Source organism: Lodderomyces beijingensis, assembly GCF_963989305.1.
Source record: "Lodderomyces beijingensis strain CBS 14171 genome assembly, chromosome: 1".
NCBI classification, from domain to species: Eukaryota; Fungi; Ascomycota; class Pichiomycetes; order Serinales; family Debaryomycetaceae; genus Lodderomyces; species Lodderomyces beijingensis.
The window spans coordinates 2,584,661-2,606,115 of record NC_089970.1 but is presented as its reverse complement, the minus strand read 5'-3'; the positions used below and the strand labels follow the sequence as shown (position 1 = coordinate 2,606,115).

The 21,455-nt window shown below is 44.7% G+C and overlaps 6 protein-coding genes across 6 annotated transcripts; 4 read left to right on the top strand and 2 right to left on the bottom strand. All coding sequences in view use genetic code 12, as the record gives it.

The window, feature by feature from the left end:
• Window positions 1-1,522: 1,522 nt before the first annotated feature.
• Window positions 1,523-4,249, top strand: LODBEIA_P10600 (uncharacterized protein; the record flags this gene model as incomplete). The annotated part of the gene is made up of 1 exon (XM_066970907.1): window positions 1,523-4,249. One exon carries the CDS (start codon window positions 1,523-1,525, stop codon window positions 4,247-4,249), a length of 2,727 nt encoding a protein of 908 aa, XP_066827998.1.
• Window positions 4,250-4,399: 150 nt separating this feature from the next.
• Window positions 4,400-6,961, bottom strand: LODBEIA_P10590 (uncharacterized protein; the record flags this gene model as incomplete). Its single annotated transcript, XM_066970905.1, has 1 exon — window positions 4,400-6,961. The coding sequence occupies one exon, from the start codon at window positions 6,959-6,961 to the stop codon at window positions 4,400-4,402; it is 2,562 nt and encodes an 853-aa protein (XP_066827997.1).
• Window positions 6,962-8,029: 1,068 nt separating this feature from the next.
• On the top strand, window positions 8,030-10,309 carry LODBEIA_P10580 (uncharacterized protein; the record flags this gene model as incomplete). Its single annotated transcript, XM_066970904.1, has 1 exon — window positions 8,030-10,309. The coding sequence occupies one exon, from the start codon at window positions 8,030-8,032 to the stop codon at window positions 10,307-10,309; it is 2,280 nt and encodes a 759-aa protein (XP_066827996.1).
• A 108-nt stretch (window positions 10,310-10,417) lies between these two features.
• Window positions 10,418-11,650, bottom strand: LODBEIA_P10570 (uncharacterized protein; the record flags this gene model as incomplete). Its single annotated transcript, XM_066970903.1, has 1 exon — window positions 10,418-11,650. The coding sequence occupies one exon, from the start codon at window positions 11,648-11,650 to the stop codon at window positions 10,418-10,420; it is 1,233 nt and encodes a 410-aa protein (XP_066827995.1).
• Window positions 11,651-13,461: 1,811 nt separating this feature from the next.
• On the top strand, window positions 13,462-15,864 carry LODBEIA_P10560 (uncharacterized protein; the record flags this gene model as incomplete). The annotated part of the gene is made up of 1 exon (XM_066970902.1): window positions 13,462-15,864. One exon carries the CDS (start codon window positions 13,462-13,464, stop codon window positions 15,862-15,864), a length of 2,403 nt encoding a protein of 800 aa, XP_066827994.1.
• A 367-nt stretch (window positions 15,865-16,231) lies between these two features.
• On the top strand, window positions 16,232-17,503 carry LODBEIA_P10550 (uncharacterized protein; the record flags this gene model as incomplete). Its single annotated transcript, XM_066970901.1, has 1 exon — window positions 16,232-17,503. One exon carries the CDS (start codon window positions 16,232-16,234, stop codon window positions 17,501-17,503), a length of 1,272 nt encoding a protein of 423 aa, XP_066827993.1.
• Window positions 17,504-21,455: the final 3,952 nt, after the last annotated feature.

Sequence of the window (21,455 nt, the reverse complement as noted above, 5' to 3'; positions counted from 1 at the left end):
CTTCGAATCAAGGTGGCCCACAGGTGAAACTTACTGTTTGTGGGGGAAGCAAGTACAACACACACCTTTTTTTTCTTTTTTGTTGCAACATTCGACCAAACGGCACCATTTTTTTTTCTCTCAAAGGCGGGTTGGTTTATCTTTCACCAGATTGAAGCGGCAGCAGCAGCACACACGGGGAAGATACACACAGACCGATGGAGACAGACTATTCTCCGTAGGCAGTCTTATCGTTTGCGCTTAAACGCTTCACTCTTTGCCTGCAAATCGTCTTCATCCACAGCCAAGAAATGTTTTTGCAACAAATTTACCTCCCTTGCACATAATCGGGTGGTTTAGCTCCAGTTGGAGTCCGATTGATCAGTTCTATGACCATCGGAGTCAAAAAATGAGAATTTTTTTTCCTGCGGTGGATCTCATTTGAACAATCTCAAGTTCACCAGATCCCCGTTATCGTCTCGTCTTGGAAGAGTTTGGAAGGCTTAAACGAAGGAGAATAAGAGGGCTGCTGCTAGAACAAACGACGTCGAAGGTTGACGGGTCTAAAAATTTAACCACCGACAATGTTGTTATCTCTTGCGATAAGAAAATCCAACTAATCTTGCCTCGTGTGGCACCAAAAAACTGCTTTCTCAGATCATCAATACTGCTGCTACTCCGATCCACTTCACATGATGTTCACCATAAAACTAAGTCTCGCTGCATGGGTCAAGAACTTGTGCGGAAAAACAATTATTGACAGAAGTTTACTGAGCGCATTTACTTTGACTTTTTTTTTTTTTGCGCCTTTTGCAGTGACATTTTTTTAATTGTTTTTTATTTTTGGGCCTTACAATTCAGTTGATTATTGCCTTGTTGATAAGGATTTTTAACCTTCCATTTGTAACGAGTTTGGGGGAACAGGGATGGAACAGAGATGGAGCAGAGGGGGGTGCTGCTCGCAGTCTGCAGTCTACCGCTACTGCTGTTGCCACTGCTGATCGCAACACTTTGCATTAGAACTCCACCCATTCACCCATGTGGTGATAGAGTGCATTCTGGAACACCACGAGATTTGCATTTGAATTTGTGGTAAAGATAACACAAGTCATGCCGTTCAGCCCCCCCAAAAAAAAACTTATCAGCCGGTTGGTAAAATTTCACTTTTAGTGCGTTGTTTTTTTGGTTTTTCTTTTCCTATTTTCACCTTATCATTACCAGCAGGTGAATGATTGTGTTCCACCACAACAGGCAATGTAAAAATTCAATGGACGTAATATATCACCTGGAGAGCGGCTAATTGTCTTTTTGTTGTTGTTTTTTTTATCGTCGCTTGAATGGATGAAATGAATCAATGAAACAATCTATTGATGATACGGTGGTGCCGCTTGAACACCATAGAACGTTGATATGGGCAACCCTGCTTTGGATGTGGGTGGTGGGAGTATAAATATACCAGGCAATCCTCGTTGGTGCAGCTTTGAAACTCTCATCCTCATCCTCATCCTCATCCTCATCTTCATCTGCGTCGTCGTCATCAGCAATGAGTATCGAAAAGGGTCAGGTTCATACAAATGTTGGCGCACTCAGGAGTGTGGGAAGTCACTTGTCGACAGCAGACCACGAGGTCAACTTGCAAGCGGTCTTGTCGAACCCGTTGTCTATTGGTGAAGTTGGAACCTCACTCACAGATGCTCAAAAGGATTTTGTCTTGAAAAGATTGCACTTTGACGCTTTGACATCATACGACAATTTGCCAGCTGAATGTACTTTTGTGTTTGAAAAGATTGAACAGATGTCTACCGAAGAAGCAGTGGAGATCTTGCGCGAGGCCATTGAGGAACACGATTCCGATGTCAATGTTCCAGCAGAAGATTTGGATCTCTGGAGGGAATTGGTCGATTCTCCACCCAACTATGACAAGGGCTCGTCAAGCAAGGAGTCCATTGAGATTGATGGCAAGGGTATACCAGTCAAGGTACGTCACCTTGCAGACCATCACGAAGTATACGAAGGTCCCGCAGTTGTCGACTGGAGTTTACAAGTCAGGTTGGAAGCCGTTTTGATTGCTTACTGGTCCCCTTACCCGGAAGTTAGATCTGTTACCTATCCGTTTGACGACCCAACCATGTATGTCGAAACAGTCAGAGTTTACATTTTGGGTATCGTTTGGACAGCCATTGGTGCCGTCATCAATCAGTTTTTTGTCGAACGTCAACCTGCAATTTCGCTTTCCATGAGTATCGTGCAAGTTTTCTTGTACCCATGTGGTTTGCTTTTGGAATGGACATTGCCCAAGTGGAAGTTTAAAGTGTTTGGCCAAACCGTTGACTTGAATCCTGGTCCTTACAATTACAAAGAGCAAATGCTTGCTACAATCTTTTGCGCCGTGACGGGAGGCGACAGTTCCTATGTCCACTATAACATTTTGATGCAAAAGTCGGAACTATTTTACGATAACAAGTGGGCTGACTTTGGATACCAAGTGTTGTTGATCTTGTCCACCAATTTCATGGGTATTGGGCTTGCAGGAATAATTCGTAAATTCTCGGTTTACCCCGTCAAGGCAGTTTGGCCCAGTATCCTTCCAGATTTGGCATTGAACAGAACCTTGTTGATGCCATCAAAGAATGAAAATATTAATGGCTGGAAAATCACCGGTTACAAGTTCTTCTTTATCACGTTTGCTGCAAGTTTCCTTTACTTTTGGTTGCCCGACTACTTGATGCAATTTCTCAGCACGTTCAACTGGATGACCTGGATTGCTCCTGACAACTTGAATCTCGCTGCGGTTACCGGTTCGATTGGAGGGCTCGGTTTGAACCCTGTCACTTCATTCGACTGGAATATCATTGGCTTCAATAACCCATTGAATATCCCATTCTACAGTCAAATGAACACCTTTGCCGGTATGGTGATTGGTTTCTTCTGTATTCTCGGTGTTTGGTACTCCAATTACAAGTGGACTGGATACTTGCCAATCAATAGTAACGGTCTTTTCACAAACAAGGGTAAATCCTACAGTGTTCGTGCCGTGGTTGACAAGAATAGTTTGTTTGACCAGGAAAAGTACGACAAAGTTGGCCCACCATTCTACACTGCTGCTAACTTGGTTCTTTATGGTGCCTTTTTTGCCATCTATCCTTTCCATTTTGTCTATGAGTTTGGTATGCAATATAAGCAAATGTTTGACGCGTTCAAGTCGCTTGGTGCCACTTTTAAAAACTTGAGAGCATCAACCTATGAGGGATTCAAGGACCCTCACTCGGTGATGATGAGAGCGTACCCCGAGGTTCCCGAGTGGGCTTTTATGATTGTGTTGGTGATTTCCCTCGTGTTGGCCATCATCTGTGTCAAGGTTTACCCAGCCCAGACTCCGGTTTGGGGTATATTTTTCGCTTTGGGAATCAACTTTGTCTTTTTGATTCCATTGACAACTGTCTACGCCAGAACCGGTTTCCAGTTTGGTTTGAACGTCTTGGTTGAGTTGATTGTCGGCTACGCTTGCCCCGGTAATGGATTGGCGCTTGCCTTTATCAAGGCACTTGGCTACAATATCGATGGCCAAGCGCAAAATTTCGTCAACGATTTGAAGCAGGGTCATTATGCCAAGCTTCCTCCACGTTCATTGTTTAGAACACAACTTCTCAGTGTTTTCGTTGCCTCGTTTATCCAGTTGGCTATTTTGAACTTCCAAATCACCGGTATCAAGGACTACTGCGTGCCAGGCAACCGCCAGAAATTCACCTGCCCAGGAACAAGAACTTTTTACAGTGCCTCGGTCTTGTGGGGTGTCATTGGTCCAAAGAGGGTGTTTAACCACTTGTACCCAATCTTGAGATGGTGTTTCCTTATCGGTTTCCTCCTTGCATTCCCCTGCATTGCACTCAAGAAATGGGGTCCAAAGAAGTACTTGAGATCATTTGAACCAAGTATCATTATTGGCGGTTTCTTGAACTATGCACCTTACAATCTTTCCTACTACATTCCTGGCTTTTACGTGTCCTTTGTCTTTATGCACTACATCAAAAACAAGTACGAGGCTTGGTGGCAAAAGTACAACTATCTTCTTTCCACTGCCCTTGGTGCAGGAGTTGCATTTAGTTCTATTATCATTTTCTTTGCTGTGATGTACCACGAGAAGGACGTCAACTGGTGGGGCAACAGCGTGATGTATGAGGGAATAGACGGTAACATGGTTGGTCGTTTGAATGCTACTGAACTGGCTCCAGATGGCTACTTCGGACCAAGAGTTGGACACTTTCCATGAGCATCACCATTTTAAACACACACATATATATAAAACCTTTCTTTCTTTCGTTATGTACACGTTTACAATTATTTTGAGTGCAATCACATAGAAACTGGCGTCATTTTCTGTTCTGTTCCGTTCTATCTTTTGTTTCTTTTAAAAGCCTGTTCACGCTATATAATGATATAAATTTCTATCCTCCGCGTCTCTTTCCAAATACTCCTTCTCAATCAAGTCTTCGATGCGTTGCTTGATCAGCACAATTGACGGTTGGAACCGATTAGTCAACTGCCGAATCACGCCCTCGATCAACTCATTGTGGCTCACCGTGCGGCGCGACTTGAGGATTCGGACAATGGCAGCGTTCAATTCAATCTTTCTACCTTCGACAATGTGGGAGTTGACTTCGTCCGCCTCTTCGTCTTTTCTTTTCGCGGCCAATGCAGACGTTGATGAGGACGATGAGGACGATGAGGACGACGACGCCATCGATACGGTCAACACTTTGACTTTTGTACTTGGGGATTTGAACTTCTCATTCAATCGGAACGTGTCGTGTTCATTCACGTCTTTCGACATCGGCAGCTTCACCAACAAGCGCAGTTTCGGCGCCACCGCGATCGATTGTAGATGTCGCTTCAACTCTTGCTCGGGGATCCCCGTGAGCTGCTGGATCTCCTTGCACGAAAACTGCTTCTTTTCCAGAAACGCCAGCACCTCCTCGTCTCCCTCCAAGGGCAAGCTCGGCGCAAACAAGAGCATGATGATCGCGGCAAACACCGACAAGTTGATATCGTATGTGCGCGAAGGGTACGAGATTCGCATATCGACTGAGCCAAACTTGGGTGACCAGTGGAGCGACTTGTTGTCGTTCTTCTTTCCAGCGGACCAAAACTCTTCAAACTCGCGAATTGTTTCTCGGAGCTGTCTCGGCCATACAAACTCGGATCCTCCGCTTTCAAAGTTCTTGTAGTCCTTAGTCAAGGCGTTGGGCCAAACTGTCACGTTGCATATTTTCAAGTCTAAATCAATCAAGTTTTCAGCGGTGGACCCGTTTGGTTTGGACAAGTGCTTCTTCCATGCCTTGGTGGTATCAGTGGAGATCTTGATATCCTTGCTCATCTTTATGACCTTGTCTAAGGAGGTGTTGCCCATTTCCTCGCACAATTTCGACAACACCATTTCTTCAATGTCCAAACCTTTAGACTGGCTCGCGCCGCGGGTCTTGGAGTTCAAGAACCTTCTGGCAAAGTGGTTGGCGTAATACGCTTCAAAAGCATCTTTATCCTTAACAAACTTGAGAATCTGCAACGAATCCTCAATCAAGTTGTTCAATTCGTCACCGGCTTGGCCAGAGACTCCCGCGGTCACCGATCCTTTCCCGATTTGCTTGATATTGTAGTCCATATACACGGACAATAGCTCAGGCGCATTCACAACATTTCCTCTTTTACTGTTGTTGTTGTTGATAAAGTCTCTCATCGCGAGTGTCAAAGTCTGCTCAACCAGCAAGTCTTGGTCAAAACTCTGCTTCCACACCTCCATCATTTGACTCTTGTACTTCAAGACGTAGTCGATCCACTTTGTCGCGAATGACGCCGCGTTCATAGACGACGGCTTTTTCTCCGACGACTCCAACGAGTTTTTGATCAACTCGGGGATCATATTGCCTTGAGATATAATGGTGTCCTTTAGTCGTGATCTCAATATCTGATACTCGTCGTCGATTCTACCGACCAAATTGAAGAGCAATTTCAAATCCTGAAAATGGTAGTTGTCGTGTCCACCATCGCGCATGGCGTTGGACAACACGGGCTTGAACCAATGGTCCAACCCCTCAACTGGAGATTGGATTATACTGTCCACCTTATCCTTTATGAGGATGTTATCCATGAGACTCGTCAACTTTGCATGTGTCGCCACGGGCAAGTTTTTCAACCGAATCTCCTCGTCCTTGATGAAACGAGTCACCGACTGCAAGTACTTTGAGCCCAGGTTCAGCGCAAGAAAGCTCTTTGATAGCTCTTGGAAATAGAGGTCGGAACTCGACAAATACAACGGCTCAAAGATTGTCTGGTAGTAACTCTCTCCGTATTGGATGTCGGCGCTGGTGCCGTGTTCGGTCAACTGCTCCATCATGCCAATGACTTTGGCAGTGTAGATGTTCGACGTGACCACCACGCCATTCCTGCTTTTCCTTATCTCGTCCAATATGATCAGGTCCATCAAGGAGCCGATTTCGTTGTTGTTGTACATGATGATGTTTTCCTTGAACAAGTGCACACCCAAGTCGCTAATCTCGAGCCGTTTCTGCTCCTTGACGTAGACCCGGTTCAAGTACATGAGCACGTCCTCGATGAACTTCATACTTTGCAAATGCTCATCCCATTGTCGTGTGAGAGCCTGGATAAAACCCTCGGCGTTGGTGGAAAGGGCAAGTAGTTTCTGGCGTTCCAGGAGCAAATGCTCCGTGACCGCCTCCGACACTTTTCCATACAACTTCTCGCCAAACTTCCTAATCACCAAAACGTAGGCCTTGCGATATAGCTGCTCGTAGGACAAGTTGGAAACATTCTTGTTCTGGATTTGCGAGATGGCATTTTGGAGAATCGCCCAATTCTTGTCGAAATCAATAGTAGGGTCGGTCGAGTTGGCGTCTGAGTGCGACGAGCTTATCAAGGACTTTCTTGGAGGTCTGATCTTGGACCTTCTTCCTCCGGCTGGGGTCATGGTGATCTAACTCCTGAACTGCCATATAAAAGATTGGATTGAAGCCTCCAGGTGTTTCCGTGTGTGTGTGTGCGTGTGTATGTTTTGGGTGTGAAATGCGGCTCAAATGCGCGAAGCCTGGATTGGCACCACCACCACCACCACTACCGAAACCAAAAAGAATAGAGTCGCCAACGACACCAATGCCCAACATGGCCAACAATCACAGCTACTTGCTGGTCGAAAATGGCTGCAACATCTGCCCTGTGAGGCACATCCATTGTGCTCTCTTTTTGACAGGATGGCTCAAGGAAAAAGAGATCCGTATCTTGACGTCTTTTTTTCCCGAATATGATGTGCCGAACTGGAATGCGCTGGGCTCACTGATAGCATCTCTTTTCCGGAACTCTTGTGACAACATGACCCGTGCTACTTGGCAATCGAAGTTGGAGAGAGAGAGAACGAGAGGGGTTGGCTATGGACGTTTGCAAATTACGTTCATGCCAGGACCATGAGACTAAGCGCAAGCAAAGAGAAAAAGAAAGACACGATCGTCGGTGAATGGTGCAGACATGGACCTGGACAATCAGACATTCCCCCCCCCCCCTTCCCTTACTCTGGTTGATCCATTGGACCATCAACATGAAAATTATTTCTAGTGTAACCAGTTTCCACCTTTGTAAACCCCCAAAACCCTCCCTCCCCTCTCTTCTCTCCGTTTACCCTCTTCCACACAGTATTCACTAAACGATGTATACATGGAGTCATAGTTCCTCATGCAAAAAGGAGCCAATTCCGCTTCAATTTCAGGACTGGAACCTGAATATACATTACCTACACATGTATGTGTGTGTGCACTTGTGCATCCAATAAAAGCGGCGAGATTGGTCACCACCGATACCGCTCCTGTACCGGCGCAAGTGTCACGTGCCGCATCAAGGGAATGATCAAGAGCGGCAATGAAACCAGTATATAAAAATAGTGGAGGAACTCGATGAAAAAAAAAAACCCTCCGGCAAAATGTGAAAGAGTTCAAACACATCAGATCAGCTCCTTCTTGTTGTTCTTTATCTGTGATTTTGTTGAGCAATGTCGGCAAAGACTCTTTACGATAAGGTTTTTGAAGACCATGTTGTCCTTAAGGACCTGTCCTACTTGCTATTTATAGATAGACATCTCATCCATGAAGTCACATCTCCACAAGCGTTTGAAAGCATGCAACAGGCAGGCAGAGGTGTTCGCCGTCCTGATTGCACTTTAGCCACTGTCGACCACAATATCCCCACTGTGTCGAGAAAAAATTTCAAAAATGTCGACTCCTTTATTGAGCAAGAGGATTCGAGATTGCAAGTGAAGACCTTGGAGAGGAATGTCAAGGAGTTCGGCATTCCCTATTTTGGAATGAGAGACGACAGACAAGGTATCGTGCATGTCGTTGGACCCGAGCAAGGCTTCACGCTTCCAGGAACAACAGTTGTCTGCGGAGACTCTCACACATCCACCCATGGTGCGTTTGGCTCATTAGCTTTCGGTATTGGAACTTCGGAAGTCGAGCACGTTTTGGCAACTCAGACGATTATTCAAACCAAGTCGAAAAACATGCGGATCTTCATCGATGGCTCATTAAGTGAAGGCATCACTTCGAAAGACTTGGTCTTGCACGTTATAGGAGTCATTGGTACCGCTGGTGGTACTGGTTGCGTTATTGAGTTTGCAGGTAAAGCCATTGAGGAGTTGTCGATGGAGGCAAGAATGTCGATTTGCAACATGGCCATCGAAGCTGGTGCTCGTGCCGGTATGATTAAACCGGACCAAACCACATTCGACTACATAAAGGGAAGACCATTGGCCCCCAAAGGTGAAGAATGGGAGAAGGCCATGTCTTACTGGAAGACGTTATACTCGGACCCTGGCGCCAAGTTTGATTTCGACATCAAGATTGCCGCCAAGGATATCGTGCCCACCATCACGTGGGGTAACTCGCCCCAGGATGCTTTGCCAATTAGTGCCAAAGTTCCCGATCCAGCAAACGTCACTGATCCAATCAAAAAGGAAGGCATGTTGAGAGCTTTGAAATACCAAGGCTTGGAGCCAAACACGCCGCTCAAGGAGATCAAGATCGACAAGGCGTTTATTGGATCCTGCACCAATTCCAGAATCGAGGACTTGAGAGCCGCGGCTAAAGTAGCCAAGGGCCACAAGAAGGCTGATAATGTCAAGCAAGTCTTGGTGGTGCCCGGATCTGGTCTCATCAAGGCCCAAGCTGAAAAGGAAGGGTTGCACAAGGTCTTTGAAGCCGCTGGGTTTGAGTGGAGAGAAGCTGGATGTTCCATGTGTCTCGGTATGAACCCAGATATCCTCGATCCAGAAGAGAGGTGCGCGTCGACTTCCAATAGAAACTTTGAAGGACGTCAAGGAGCATTATCGCGGACCCATTTGATGTCGCCCGCGATGGCTGCCGCTGCTGCCATCAAGGGCCATTTCACGGATATCAGGGAGTTTGACTATGTCGGTAGTGGCAGCGACGAGCCAAGTCTAGCTGTTAGCGAAGACGAGGACAAGAAATTACAAGACGCTGTGTACGATCATGAGAAAGAGCCTGTTTCTGATGAGGAAACGTATTCGGAAGAAGAAGAGCGAATCGACGACATTCCCGAGTCCTCCGGTGGCTTTGGGTTGGAAAAATTCAAGTGTTTCACTGGTATCGCTGCTCCATTGCATAAGGCCAACGTCGACACCGACGCCATCATCCCTAAACAGTTTTTGAAAACAATCAAGAGGACAGGTTTGAAAGATGGTTTGTTTTACGAAGCTAGATTTGTCAAGTCCAACGGCAAAGACGTCGAGACCGATTTTGTTCTCAATCAAGAGCCATATCGAAAAGCTGAGATTCTCGTTGTCACGGGTGACAATTTCGGATGTGGTTCCTCACGAGAGCACGCTCCGTGGGCTTTAAAAGATTTCGGAATCAAGTCCATTATTGCACCATCGTTTGGTGACATTTTCTACAACAACTCCTTTAAAAACTTTTTGCTTCCCATCAGATTGCCACAGGAGGTGATTGAGTCAAAGCTCATCCCCGTGATTGGACAGTACAAGTTGACGATAGACTTGCCCAAGCAGCAGATTAGACACGGAGAAACCGATGAAGTCTTGGTGGAGCATTTCGAAGTCGAGGAGTTTAGAAAGCATTGCTTGGTCAATGGGTTGGATGATATCGGGTTGACGCTTCAAAAGGAAAAGTACATTGTTGAGTATGAAAATAAGAGGAGACAAAAGTTTTCATTCCTTGAAGGTGGCTCTGACTTGGTGAAGCCAATCAAGGGCTCGAAAAAGAGTAAATACGGCCTCAAGACACCAGAGTGGTGATCACTTTAGTAAATATAGATAGTAAACAGGTAAATATACTCAAATATGTAATTCATGATGATTGAAGGAAAGAAAAAAAAAATTAACAATTGTTTCTAATATTTCTCTTTATTCTACTCTGTCCAACATAACTTGTTTCACCGGTTCCGAATCGCCATAGAGGTTATGCTGTTGTATATATCTGATGACTGAGTTTGGTAAAAGGTATTGCACCGACATACCTCGCCGGATAAACAAGCGGATCTTTGTCGATGAGATGTCATTGTAGATTAACTGCTTGATGACCATGATGTTTTTGCGATGCTCATACATGATATCGTGACTCAAGAGGAAACTTCGAACGTCTGAACCCGTTCTTTCCACTATCAAGCAGCCGTATTTGCCCAAGATGTGATGGAGGTCGACATCGGCCCACACGTCTGGCTCACCCATGGACTCAATCAAGTCGCCGCCTGCTAGCAACATAATCTTGACGCCTCGTTTATGGCCCGACTTTGTCATCACGCCGCCTCTCTTGATGTTGATCTCTTCGTTGAAATGGTCCAACACCAACGCTGTCCTCGTGTACCTCGGTTGAAGCGATTCCCAAGCGTCAACCATCAACCATGACGATGTTCTTTCACATGCCAATTCGCACATACGCACTCGGTGGTGTGCTTCCGCCAACCCCTGTTTTTTATAGTTTGACGAGACGGGGCTGAAAAAGCCCCCGACAACTTGGAACCTCGTTTGCTCCATCACCGCGTCTAGCGCCATTTCAAACATTCTGAGATGTAGATACGTGATGGGAGAAAAACTCCCACAAGCGACTATAACCAAGGGCGATTTTGAGTCGTCCAGCAACGTCGTGGCTAGCCTATGCGTTGGGAAATGGTAATTTTTCAAATTTCTCGCCTGTCTCTGGATCCCATGAGGCACTTCTTCCAAGTCGGCAATCTGCGAAGACCTTATCTGGATCGAAGGCGGGAGAATCTCTTGGCTGGTGTTGCCTGGCTCCGAGTCTATTTCGATGTCGAGGTTTTCCTCGTCTGAAGACGAGTTGATCAACTCGGTATGCTTGCGGGCAATCTTGGATTGGTATTTCGAGTCAGAGTCTGCTCCTGACCCGCCTCCTCCTCCTCCTCCTGTGCTCTCATACGACTTTAGCGAGACGGCTCCCGGCCTCAAATTGTTATTCGAGGTCGACGGATGTGGGGCTGGCCCGTCCAACGCCTGGCCCAAGTCCTCCATCACAAACGGCTGAATAGGGAAATTATGTGGGATCTTGTGTGGAGGGGCTGTTGGTTCAAACTCCTTTTGCCGCGAGGGTGGGGTAAAGTCGGGATCACTTGTTGGGTCCATTGAAAGTCAAAAAAAAGAAAAAAAAAAAAAATTTGAAATAAGCTGTTCTTGTATCAAATCAGTGCAAGCTCCAAAGGATTGAAATGTTCCTTGCGTACCACAGCCAGTTGGGTTGTTGTTTTATAAACCTTTTTTGCTTGTTAGTTGTGTGTAATCTCTTGATAGTTATATCCGCGTGATATTGAGTCCCTTTTAAAGTGGTGGAGCTGTGGATCCCGCTTCAGGCTGACGAAATTTTTTTTTTTTCTCTTCTGCCCAGCACCGGAAAGGCAGAACAATTCTCCTACCAGCAGCAGCAGCAGCGTATCAAGCCTAGTAGTCTACGTGGAAGTTGAGCTTCTTCAGCAAACCAGGAGTAGGTCAAGCCACGGGGCTCAAGAGGTTCAAGAGGTGGATTTCTAAAGAAGCATTCTTGGTCTGCTTTAGTTGCGGCAGAGTCTTCTCGAAGCCATAAATAAACAGGGCCCAGGCAGATTGAGCAGCATTAGAGCGCACCCTCTCGCAGCACCAGCAACAGTCGTATTTTTTTTTTTTTTAGGTGGTTGTTTCTCTCGGTAAAATGGTGACCCGTAAGCGATAGGCGCAGATTGCGTCCAGCGCCTTGATCGAGAAACGGTTCAAAGCTAAACTGCCAAAGCGACCGTCGCAACAGTTATTCATGAAGCTTTAGAATTCCTCGTCTTTTCTTTGGAATTCCTCTGGGCGAGGGGTTTTGCTGACAACCGTCTGGCGCAGCAGAAAATGATAGAATGAGAGGAAAAAAAAAAAAAGAACGCGGGAGGCTTTCATCGTCTTTCCAGCACCATCTCCACAACCCACGAAATTATTGCATTTCAGCGCAGAGACAAAAGGCCTCGTTCTCTGTTTTTTTGAAAATCAACCTAGCCTGGAAAGTAATTGATCCTTTCAAGATGTCCAAGACAGCCAAGATACGCCCGGCCAGGAAGTTGTTCACTGCTGCTTCCTCGTGTTCCGCGTTGGGTGCCCAGTATGGCAATTGCGTGCTTGCCGGTTATCAAACTATGAAACAAGCCGAGTGTGAGCTGGAGTTTCAGAAATTCAAAGAGTGTATAAACAACCACTTGAAAAAATAGGTGGAAATGTAAATTTCCCCATGCAGCACAATTTGGAGTTCGGCTTGAGCTTTGGAGAGGCTTGCGCTTTGGAGAGGGATTTGCATCTGCTGAAAGTTCTCGAGGGACAAGTACGGCCACATAACACAGACGGTAGGGGCAGAGGGCCATAGAGCTAGTTATGTGTCAAACAAAAAATTGATTTGCCTTCAAGATTGTTCTGCTCCACTATCTTAAACTAACGCCTTGATCTCAATTTGTTGCAACAACTTCAAGAGTTGGTCACGTGAGACCCGGCACGTGACCGTCTCCCTATCTTTTAATCACGTGATAGTTGGCACGTGATTGTCTCCCTGTTTTTTGGTCACGTGAGGGCTCGGCACGTGACTGTCTCCCTGTTTTTATTGTTCTGGTTCTAGTGCTGATCTCCGCACTTCAAAAGCCGCGACAGGTGGTAGCGTGCGCCTCTAAATGATCACACATTCACACAGAAAAAGGTATTTTCCCAGCCTGTTACTACTGGTGGTGAATTGTGATTAAATTGATGTTGTAGTTGACGAGTGACCATTCCATATTCAACACTCGTATCAGTTCCATCTCCATCATTTCCTTTCTTATTTAGTAGTATATATCGATATCTGTCTATATATACATATATACATATATATAAATAGCCACACACTAGTTAGAGGGGGGGAAGGAAAAGTACTTGTCTAGCAAAAGTTGGAGTATACAACCATGATCAATATATCAAGATTAGCTGGTTACAACAAACAGGATGTCAAAAACATTCTCTTGTTGCTCCAAGAGTTTGTTATAACTTACAAAGACAACAAAGTCAAGATCAACTACCAATCAAGACCGGTGATACTATTCTTTAGCACTTTGATCGCAACTGCTGGTTTTGGGCTCTACTTTACGATTCGCAGTTTTATAACAAAGTACCATGAATATGCACTCAACAAGAAACAGAGACGGCCCAGTCTCATTCGGCAATCGTCGAATGTGTTGAAGAACGGGTCAAGAGAAATCTTCATCAACAAGGGCAAAGATCGAGTGACTAGAATCATTATCCCAAAGCCAAATAATGACCAGTACGCGGCTGATAAATACTTGTACAAGGACTTCGCCAGGAGTCAAAGCATTTTGCAGCAGCAAAAGGGTTTGCTATTCAACTCCAAGTTCCTTAACCAGTTGGCCATCATATGGAGGATCTTGATCCCCAAGTTTTACTGCAAAAACACATCATTGTTGTTATCGCAGTGCTTCTTTTTGATTTTCAGAACGTGGCTTTCTTTGCTCGTGGCCAAGTTGGACGGTCAAATCGTCAAGAACTTGATTGCAGCAAACGGTAGAAAATTTTCAAGAGACTTGATCTATTGGTTGTTGATTGCCTTTCCAGCATCCTATACAAATGCTGCCATCAAGTACCTAGATCAAAGATTGGCCCTTGGCTTTAGAACAAACATCACCAGATATATCCACGACATGTATCTAGATAAAGTGATGGCTTACTACAAGATCGAGCTAAACAGCGGCGATATCCAAAACATTGACCAGTACATCACCGATGACGTCACCAAGTTTTGCTCGTCGCTAAGCAACTTGTTTTCATCAATGGGAAAACCATTTATTGACATGATCTTTTTTTCAGTCTACTTGAGAGATAACTTGGGAAGCGGCGCCATACTTGGCATTTTTGTAAATTACTTGGCCACGGCAATTATGTTGAAAAGGGCAACGCCTTCGTTTGGTAAATTGTCGGCCCACAGAACTCATTTGGAAGGTGTTTATTTCAACCAGCATTTGAATTTCATGTCCAATAGTGAAGAAATTGGCTTCTACAAAGGTTCATTGATTGAAAAAGCAAAGCTCAAGGAAAACTTCACCACCTTGATGAATCATGTTAGCAAAGAAATCAACACCAGTTTCTGGTATTCGATTCTTGAAGATTATGTCTTGAAATACACGTGGTCGGCATGGGGCTATATATTTGCTGGCTTACCTGTGTTTTTGGATGAACTTTGGCCAGCCGAGGGCAAAAAGAGTGAGGAGTCGGACGTTGCTAGTGAGCGTAAAAACATGAGACAATTCATCACAAACAAGAGATTGTTGTTGTCGCTTGCTGATGCTGGCTCGAGATTGATGTATTCGATCAAGGATGTCAATACCTTGACTGGTTACACCGACCGAGTCTTTGACTTGTTGACCCAGTTGCACCGCGTGCACTCGCCCAGATTCGATTACGGCGACAAGAATGGAATTGCTGATATTCACGGAACAATCCAAACCAATTACCAAGATGGTTTGCGTTTCGAAAACATTCCAGTCATCATCCCCACTGCCGAAGGCTCTGAGGGACAGCCGTTGATCAAAAATTTAAACTTCCAAGTGAAAAACAAAAACATGTTGATTCTTGGCTCCAATGGGTGCGGGAAAACCTCGATTGCTAGAATAATTGCTGGATTGTGGCCCTTGTATAGGGGTCTTTTATCCAAGCCAAACGATGACGACATTTTCTACCTCCCGCAAAAGACTTATTTCACCACTGGTAACTTGAGAGATCAAATCATATACCCTTATACCTACGTTGACATGCTTGAGATGGGCTATAACGATGATTATTTGTACCACATTTTACGTGAAGTCAAGTTGGAATACTTGTTGCAAAGAGAGGGCAACTTTAATGTCGTTAAAGACTGGAAAGATGTGTTTAGTGGCGGTGAAAAGCAAAGAATGAGCATTGCTAGAGTATTATTCAAGCACCCCAAATTGGTGGTCTTGGATGAAAGCACCAATGCAGTGAGTACAGATGTCGAGGATTACTTGTTTGAACTATTACAAAAGAAAAAGATTCCATTCATCACCTTTTCTCATCGACCATTGTTGATGAAATACCATGACTACATTTTGGAGATTGAACAAGGCGGCAGTTGGGTGTTGCATGACTTGACAAGTGAGGAAAACTTGCAAAGTATCGACAATGAGATCCACGAGATTGAAGAGAAGCTTGCGCAAACCGAGAAATGGGAAAAGAGAAAAGACGAGATCAATAGATATTTGGATGGTCAGTTTGATGATATCGGGTTGGAAAGCTCGATTGATCTTTCTGAAAAGGCTATCCCCGTGGGGAGCACATAGAAATAGAATTTGATAACGATGATCATGATTAAAATTTGAAAAAATCCCAAAATTAAAGAAAAAGAACGAGCTGTGTAAATGTAATCTTTCGTTCTTCTTCTTCTTCTTCCTCTTCTACTTCCTCTTTTACTTCTACTTCTCTCTTGAAGGAGTTATTCTTATCAATTTCATATTTCATGTTTCTATTTTTTTTTCATCAAATTTTTTTTTTTCCATTTCCACACATTTTCTCCTAAATTTTCTCTTCCAAAAGAACAAAAAAAAAACCGCCATCTCACACGATCAAGACGTGTATTTGCTATTAGATCAATCCAAAGGCAAAAGTCCCCCCCCCCCCCTTCACCACCACCACACAAGGTCCCCAACAATGTCTGAGCCAATCAAATCGAAAAACGGCGATATTTCCAAAGCGCCAACTCCACAGAACACTCCAGCAAGTGTGACAAACTCGTATTTGAAGTCTCAACCACCAACTGTTTCAACAATTGATGAAGTCAACGAAGATAAAGTTGGTCAGACTTTAGCTAACAACCCTTTGTTGCTCAGCATGATGCAAGGCAAGTTGAATGACTTGGTTGGTAAAAACAGTGGCTACGTTGCTGGATTGCCTCAAGCTGTCAAGAATAGAATCTTTGGCTTAAAGAGCTTACAACAAAAGCAGATGAAACTAGAGGCTGAATTTCAAAAAGAGTTGTTGGAATTGGAAAAGAGGTACTTTAAGAAATACGAGCCTCTCTACGCGCAGAGGAAGGAGATTATAGTGGGGCTGATTGAACCCACCGAAGAGGAAATCGAGGAAGGAAAAGCCTTGGACAATGATGGTGATGAAGACGACGAGGAAGAAGAAGAAAACGAGGAAGAAGAAACAGAGAAGGAAGAGTCGGATGAAAAGGGTGTTCCAAGCTTCTGGTTGACTTCGTTGGAAAACTTGTCCACAGTTTCAGAAACCATCACCGATCGCGATTCAGAGATCTTGCAACACTTGATCGATGTTCGTATGGAGTATTTGACCACGCCAGGATTCAAGTTGATTTTTGAGTTTGAAAAGAACCAGTTCTTCAGTAACCAGATCTTAACCAAGACCTACCACTACCAAGCTGAATTGGGCTACAGCGGCGACTTTGTATACGACCATGCCGATGGATGCGAAATAGAATGGACGTCAAAGGAAAACAACCCAACTATCAACATCGAGAGAAGAAAGCAAAGGAATAAAACTACCAAGCAAACTAGAACCATTGAGAAATTGACACCCACGGAATCGTTTTTCAATTTCTTTGACCCTCCAAAGCCACCAAAGCCAGACGAAGAAGAAGAAGAAGAAGACAAGGAAAATGAAGGTGACAAGAAGCAAGGCGAAGACGACGACGAAGAAGAAGACGACGAAGATTTGGAGGCTAGGTTAGAGTTGGACTACCAATTGGGTGAAGAAATCAAAGATCGCTTGATCCCAAGGGCAGTAGATTGGTTTACTGGTGACGCTGTGGATTTTGCCTACCCTAATGAATTTGAAGGCGAAGGTGAGGGCGAATACTCAGACGAGGAAGGCGAAGACGACGACGATGACGAAGGTGATGACGACGGCGATGACGACGGCGCAGGTCAAAAACAACCTCCTCAGGAATGTAAACAACAATAAAAAAAAAGATTGGAAGAATCATCATCGCCATGCTTTCGTTGGCTTGGAAATAGATAGTAGGAATATTTGGAATTTGAATGAGTCGTGAACTGTTGTGTAATACATGTCTTTTTTTGACTAATTTGGGGGCAGCGGAAGAGGAAGAGGGAAGAGGATCTCCGTATAGAGCAGATTGCATCTGAGGCGGTGGTTGTCGAAATTGAAAAAAAAAAAAAAGACTGCCACCACGTGACCCCATATGGGAATGTGGACCCAGCTCGGATGAGTCTGAGCTTTGACGAGTAAGTACTATCGCTACTGAAGCTCATTCGACGCTAGTTCTGAACAACGCCGGGTCTACCACAAACAGAGCATATCTTCATCAACAATGTGTTGAAATGGCAACCTCGCGCGTCCAAAGACCATACCACTTCACATTGAGCCCCGTTCATATCTTAACTTTGTTTCAGTTCGATCTCTGCAAATCCGCCGTTTATGGAATTTTACAACCAAGTCAGCTCTCTATTTCACCCTCATACAACTCGCCAAAGCACAGTATTGAATGCTAATAAACTCTTAATTTCTCAGACTTCCGCGACCAACGACTGTTTTTTTTTTTTTTTTTCAAAATTGTGTATCAAAATGACCAAAAAATGCACCTTCCTGGGCCACACAAGAGTTCGGCATTGAACCATCCGAGGGACTCCAATTCAAATCCAAATTTAGTTAATTCCGGCTAGGTTGGAACAAGAAGCCAAACGTTTCAAAGCCATGGAATCATGAGATGCAAATCATAAAAAACCGGAGATTCAATCTCATTACTCAAACGTTTGAAAGAACATGGCAATTTGACTTCTTCACCATCCGATGAAGACGTTTACCCAAGCGCTTCAGATTGAGGCGATAGATCGATAAATCGTTAAATCAAAACCAGTGCACATCGGCATATAACCCCCCCCCCCCTCACTATGCATTTGTGTCACTTTTCTACTCGGCTGCATTCTGGCTGCAAATCGAGGACACCATGCAAAATTGCAAATTGCAAAAATGCGAAAATGCTCCACGTCGTGCTTTACATCTGAAACAACAGAGATCAAACCTCGTTTGATCTTTTGCAAAACGCCCCCCGCCGCCTCCTATGCAAGAATCTGACGTGTACAAAGTCGATAAAATCAGAAAATCAGAAAATCAGAAAATCATAGAGCCCATAGAAAAGTTCGAAGCGAAATGAAAGCACACAAGTTGAGTTACGAGATCCTTAGATATACGAAGTTATGTTTCGTGGTCTGAGATAATGGAGCTCAGTTTGCAAAGTCGAAAGACATTCCACCACCTGCGGAATCGATCATGATTTGGCCCCGCCTGACAGCCGAAACACATAGCCAGACACATATGAGCCTTGACCCGTCTTCCCTTTTTGTTTTGTGTTTCTGACGCATAGATCCTTGGATTAACCAAGAGGCATAGCGATCGAGTTATTGAAAAAATCATTGATCATAGGATTCAGGTTTCAATTGACTGCAAGGATAGAGAGACTCGTTTGAGCAGCGAGAGACATCCAGAGTTCCGCGTCAAACACACTGCACTCTCTACCTCGGAAACCAAGGGATTTATTCTGAAGGTGTGGCGCGTTGTGCCGTGGCTGCAAAAAAACAATCACATGCATCGCAACACAAAGCTTGCATTTTTGTGCCAGAGTTTGAAAATTTCACCACCTTCACCGCCACCATACTCTATAACCATCAGATGCGATGAGATAAAGCACCTCGGGAAGCGGCTCAGTCGACACAAGCCATTGGACCTTTGCAGCTAATACCTTCTACTCTCACCGATTGTAGAACCAACGAGGGAGAATCGAGTCCTGGTTGACGAGTGGTATAGCATACTGGAATCTCAGTGTCTGGCAACGCTACTAGCAAGTTGAAAGGACAACGTGGGCACACAAGCAGCCTCTATAATAAACTGCGGGTGCAAATTCAACTTTTGCCAATCTCCTAATTTTGACCATGCTTGGGAAGCACTTCTTGAAAAAAGGCAAGTCAAACCATGTCAAGCTTTTATCCGCACCTCTTCTGTTCTTTTTTTGTTGGGTGATGTCTCGCTAATGCTTCCTTTATGGAACGTAGCAAGTATCAGGACCAGTCCCAAAAAGGTTCGCAACTTTGCTGCGTTTTTCCTTGTTTCTGAAATTGCAGAATGTGAAAGAGGAAATATCAGAGCCAAAGTAGCGCGGGGCCTTCATGTTGAAGTCATGCCATCATCATATCTACATGGAGGTTTATTTGTGAAAACAAAAAAGAACAATTCCGTCAGGGATTGATGGGGTGGACCAATACCCTCGATAATTTAACTTCATTTCAGAAAAAAAAAAATTAGTTACAAGATCTCCCGGCTGAAAAATTAGTGGTAATACATATGCCCCCCGTCTATCCACACAGGCACATTACCGTTGATACATCCCACACTCGAAGAAGCAAAAAATAGGAGAAACATACAAAAGAGAGGCAAAGGCAAGCACAGCTGTGTTCTCGGTGGACGCGGTTATACTTGGAAATGGGGGAAAAAAATATGCGATCATGATGAAGATAAAGCTCGGGAATATATGCCTTTTCTTCCCCTGGACATTTGCCACGCCGATCAGCAGCCGCAAGCCGAGAACTGACAGATGGGACAACCACCAAAACACCAACTAACCAGAGCAGCTGCCTCGCGTAGAACAACAGAAGGAGGCAGCAGGGGAGAGAGCGAAAGGGCGATTCCGGGTAAGTTTCCAGCTGCTTAAACTAATAAATAAACATTGTATGTATGGTATCTATGTATCCACATGTGGCACATACATAACCTTGCGAGACTCAAGCGGTGTCGGAACGTGTTATCTGTCGGCTGAATGCGGCGTCAAAAATTTCGACTCTGAAGATGGACCGGCCCACTGATTGGCGTATCCTAGTCTCCGAATCATGCACCGTGGACTGCAAGCTGCGTGCGCCCTTCTCTTGGATGTAAGTGGTGGGACTGAACGGCAATGAGACGAAAGACGAAGGAGAGCAAAACCAAAAAAAATAATAAAAGGGATTGTCACATGCCAATGCAAAATTACCGATACCGACAGCTCACACAAACCCGCCTCATCTCGTGGTTATAGCCATACTCTGCGCCGGCGTTATTAAACTCCAAGGTCATAAGCTCCCACAGCCTTCAGACAAATTCGAAAAAAAAATTGCTTCGGGAAGAGATGCAAGAAGCTTTTCTTCTTTGGCAATGTGAGTCTACTAGAGAAACAGAGAGACGCGAGTTGGGTGATTAGCTCCAATACGTCAAGGTAAGAGGCACTTTTTGTACGTGTGTCAGTTTTGATCACTGTCACATGCAAAGTCACTTGTAAAAAATATGTATCTATAAAATAACGATGATGAAGCACAAGAACAACAACAAGAAGAAGAAGAAAAAGAGGGAAGGGGCTTTCGACAACGAGACGTGTTTCTCGGTCTTGTCAAATCGCTCATCTTCTGCTTGTTCTTTTTCTTTTAATGTTGGTTGTGCTTTGTGTAGTCGATGTCATAACGCCAGCAGCGAAGAGCGAAATCGAAAAAATTGTTATCGGTATCGATAAGAGCGTCGATCCGCAGCCCATCAATCACCTCGTTGCAAATTCCCTACGCCACGTCAACCGGTACCACTAGTAGTGGTAGTGGTAGTGGCAGGCAGGAACAGTTCCTAGGGACATCAGAGCAACGCCACTCGTCAAAAAGATCGCAAACGTTTGAGCCAACTTGCCGACTCGAATATTCTTCACATGAAAGTCGATTCTGAAAAAAAAAAACAGGGCTTCAAGCACAACCACCAACCTTTTTTCTTTTAACCTGTCTGCTTAAACTTTACGACATGTCTCTCAGCGTCTCTTTTGTTTTATTTATTTATTTCTTCTTTGCCTCTCTCGTCTACTTTTAGCCCGAGTCCAGTTTCCGTCGACCAC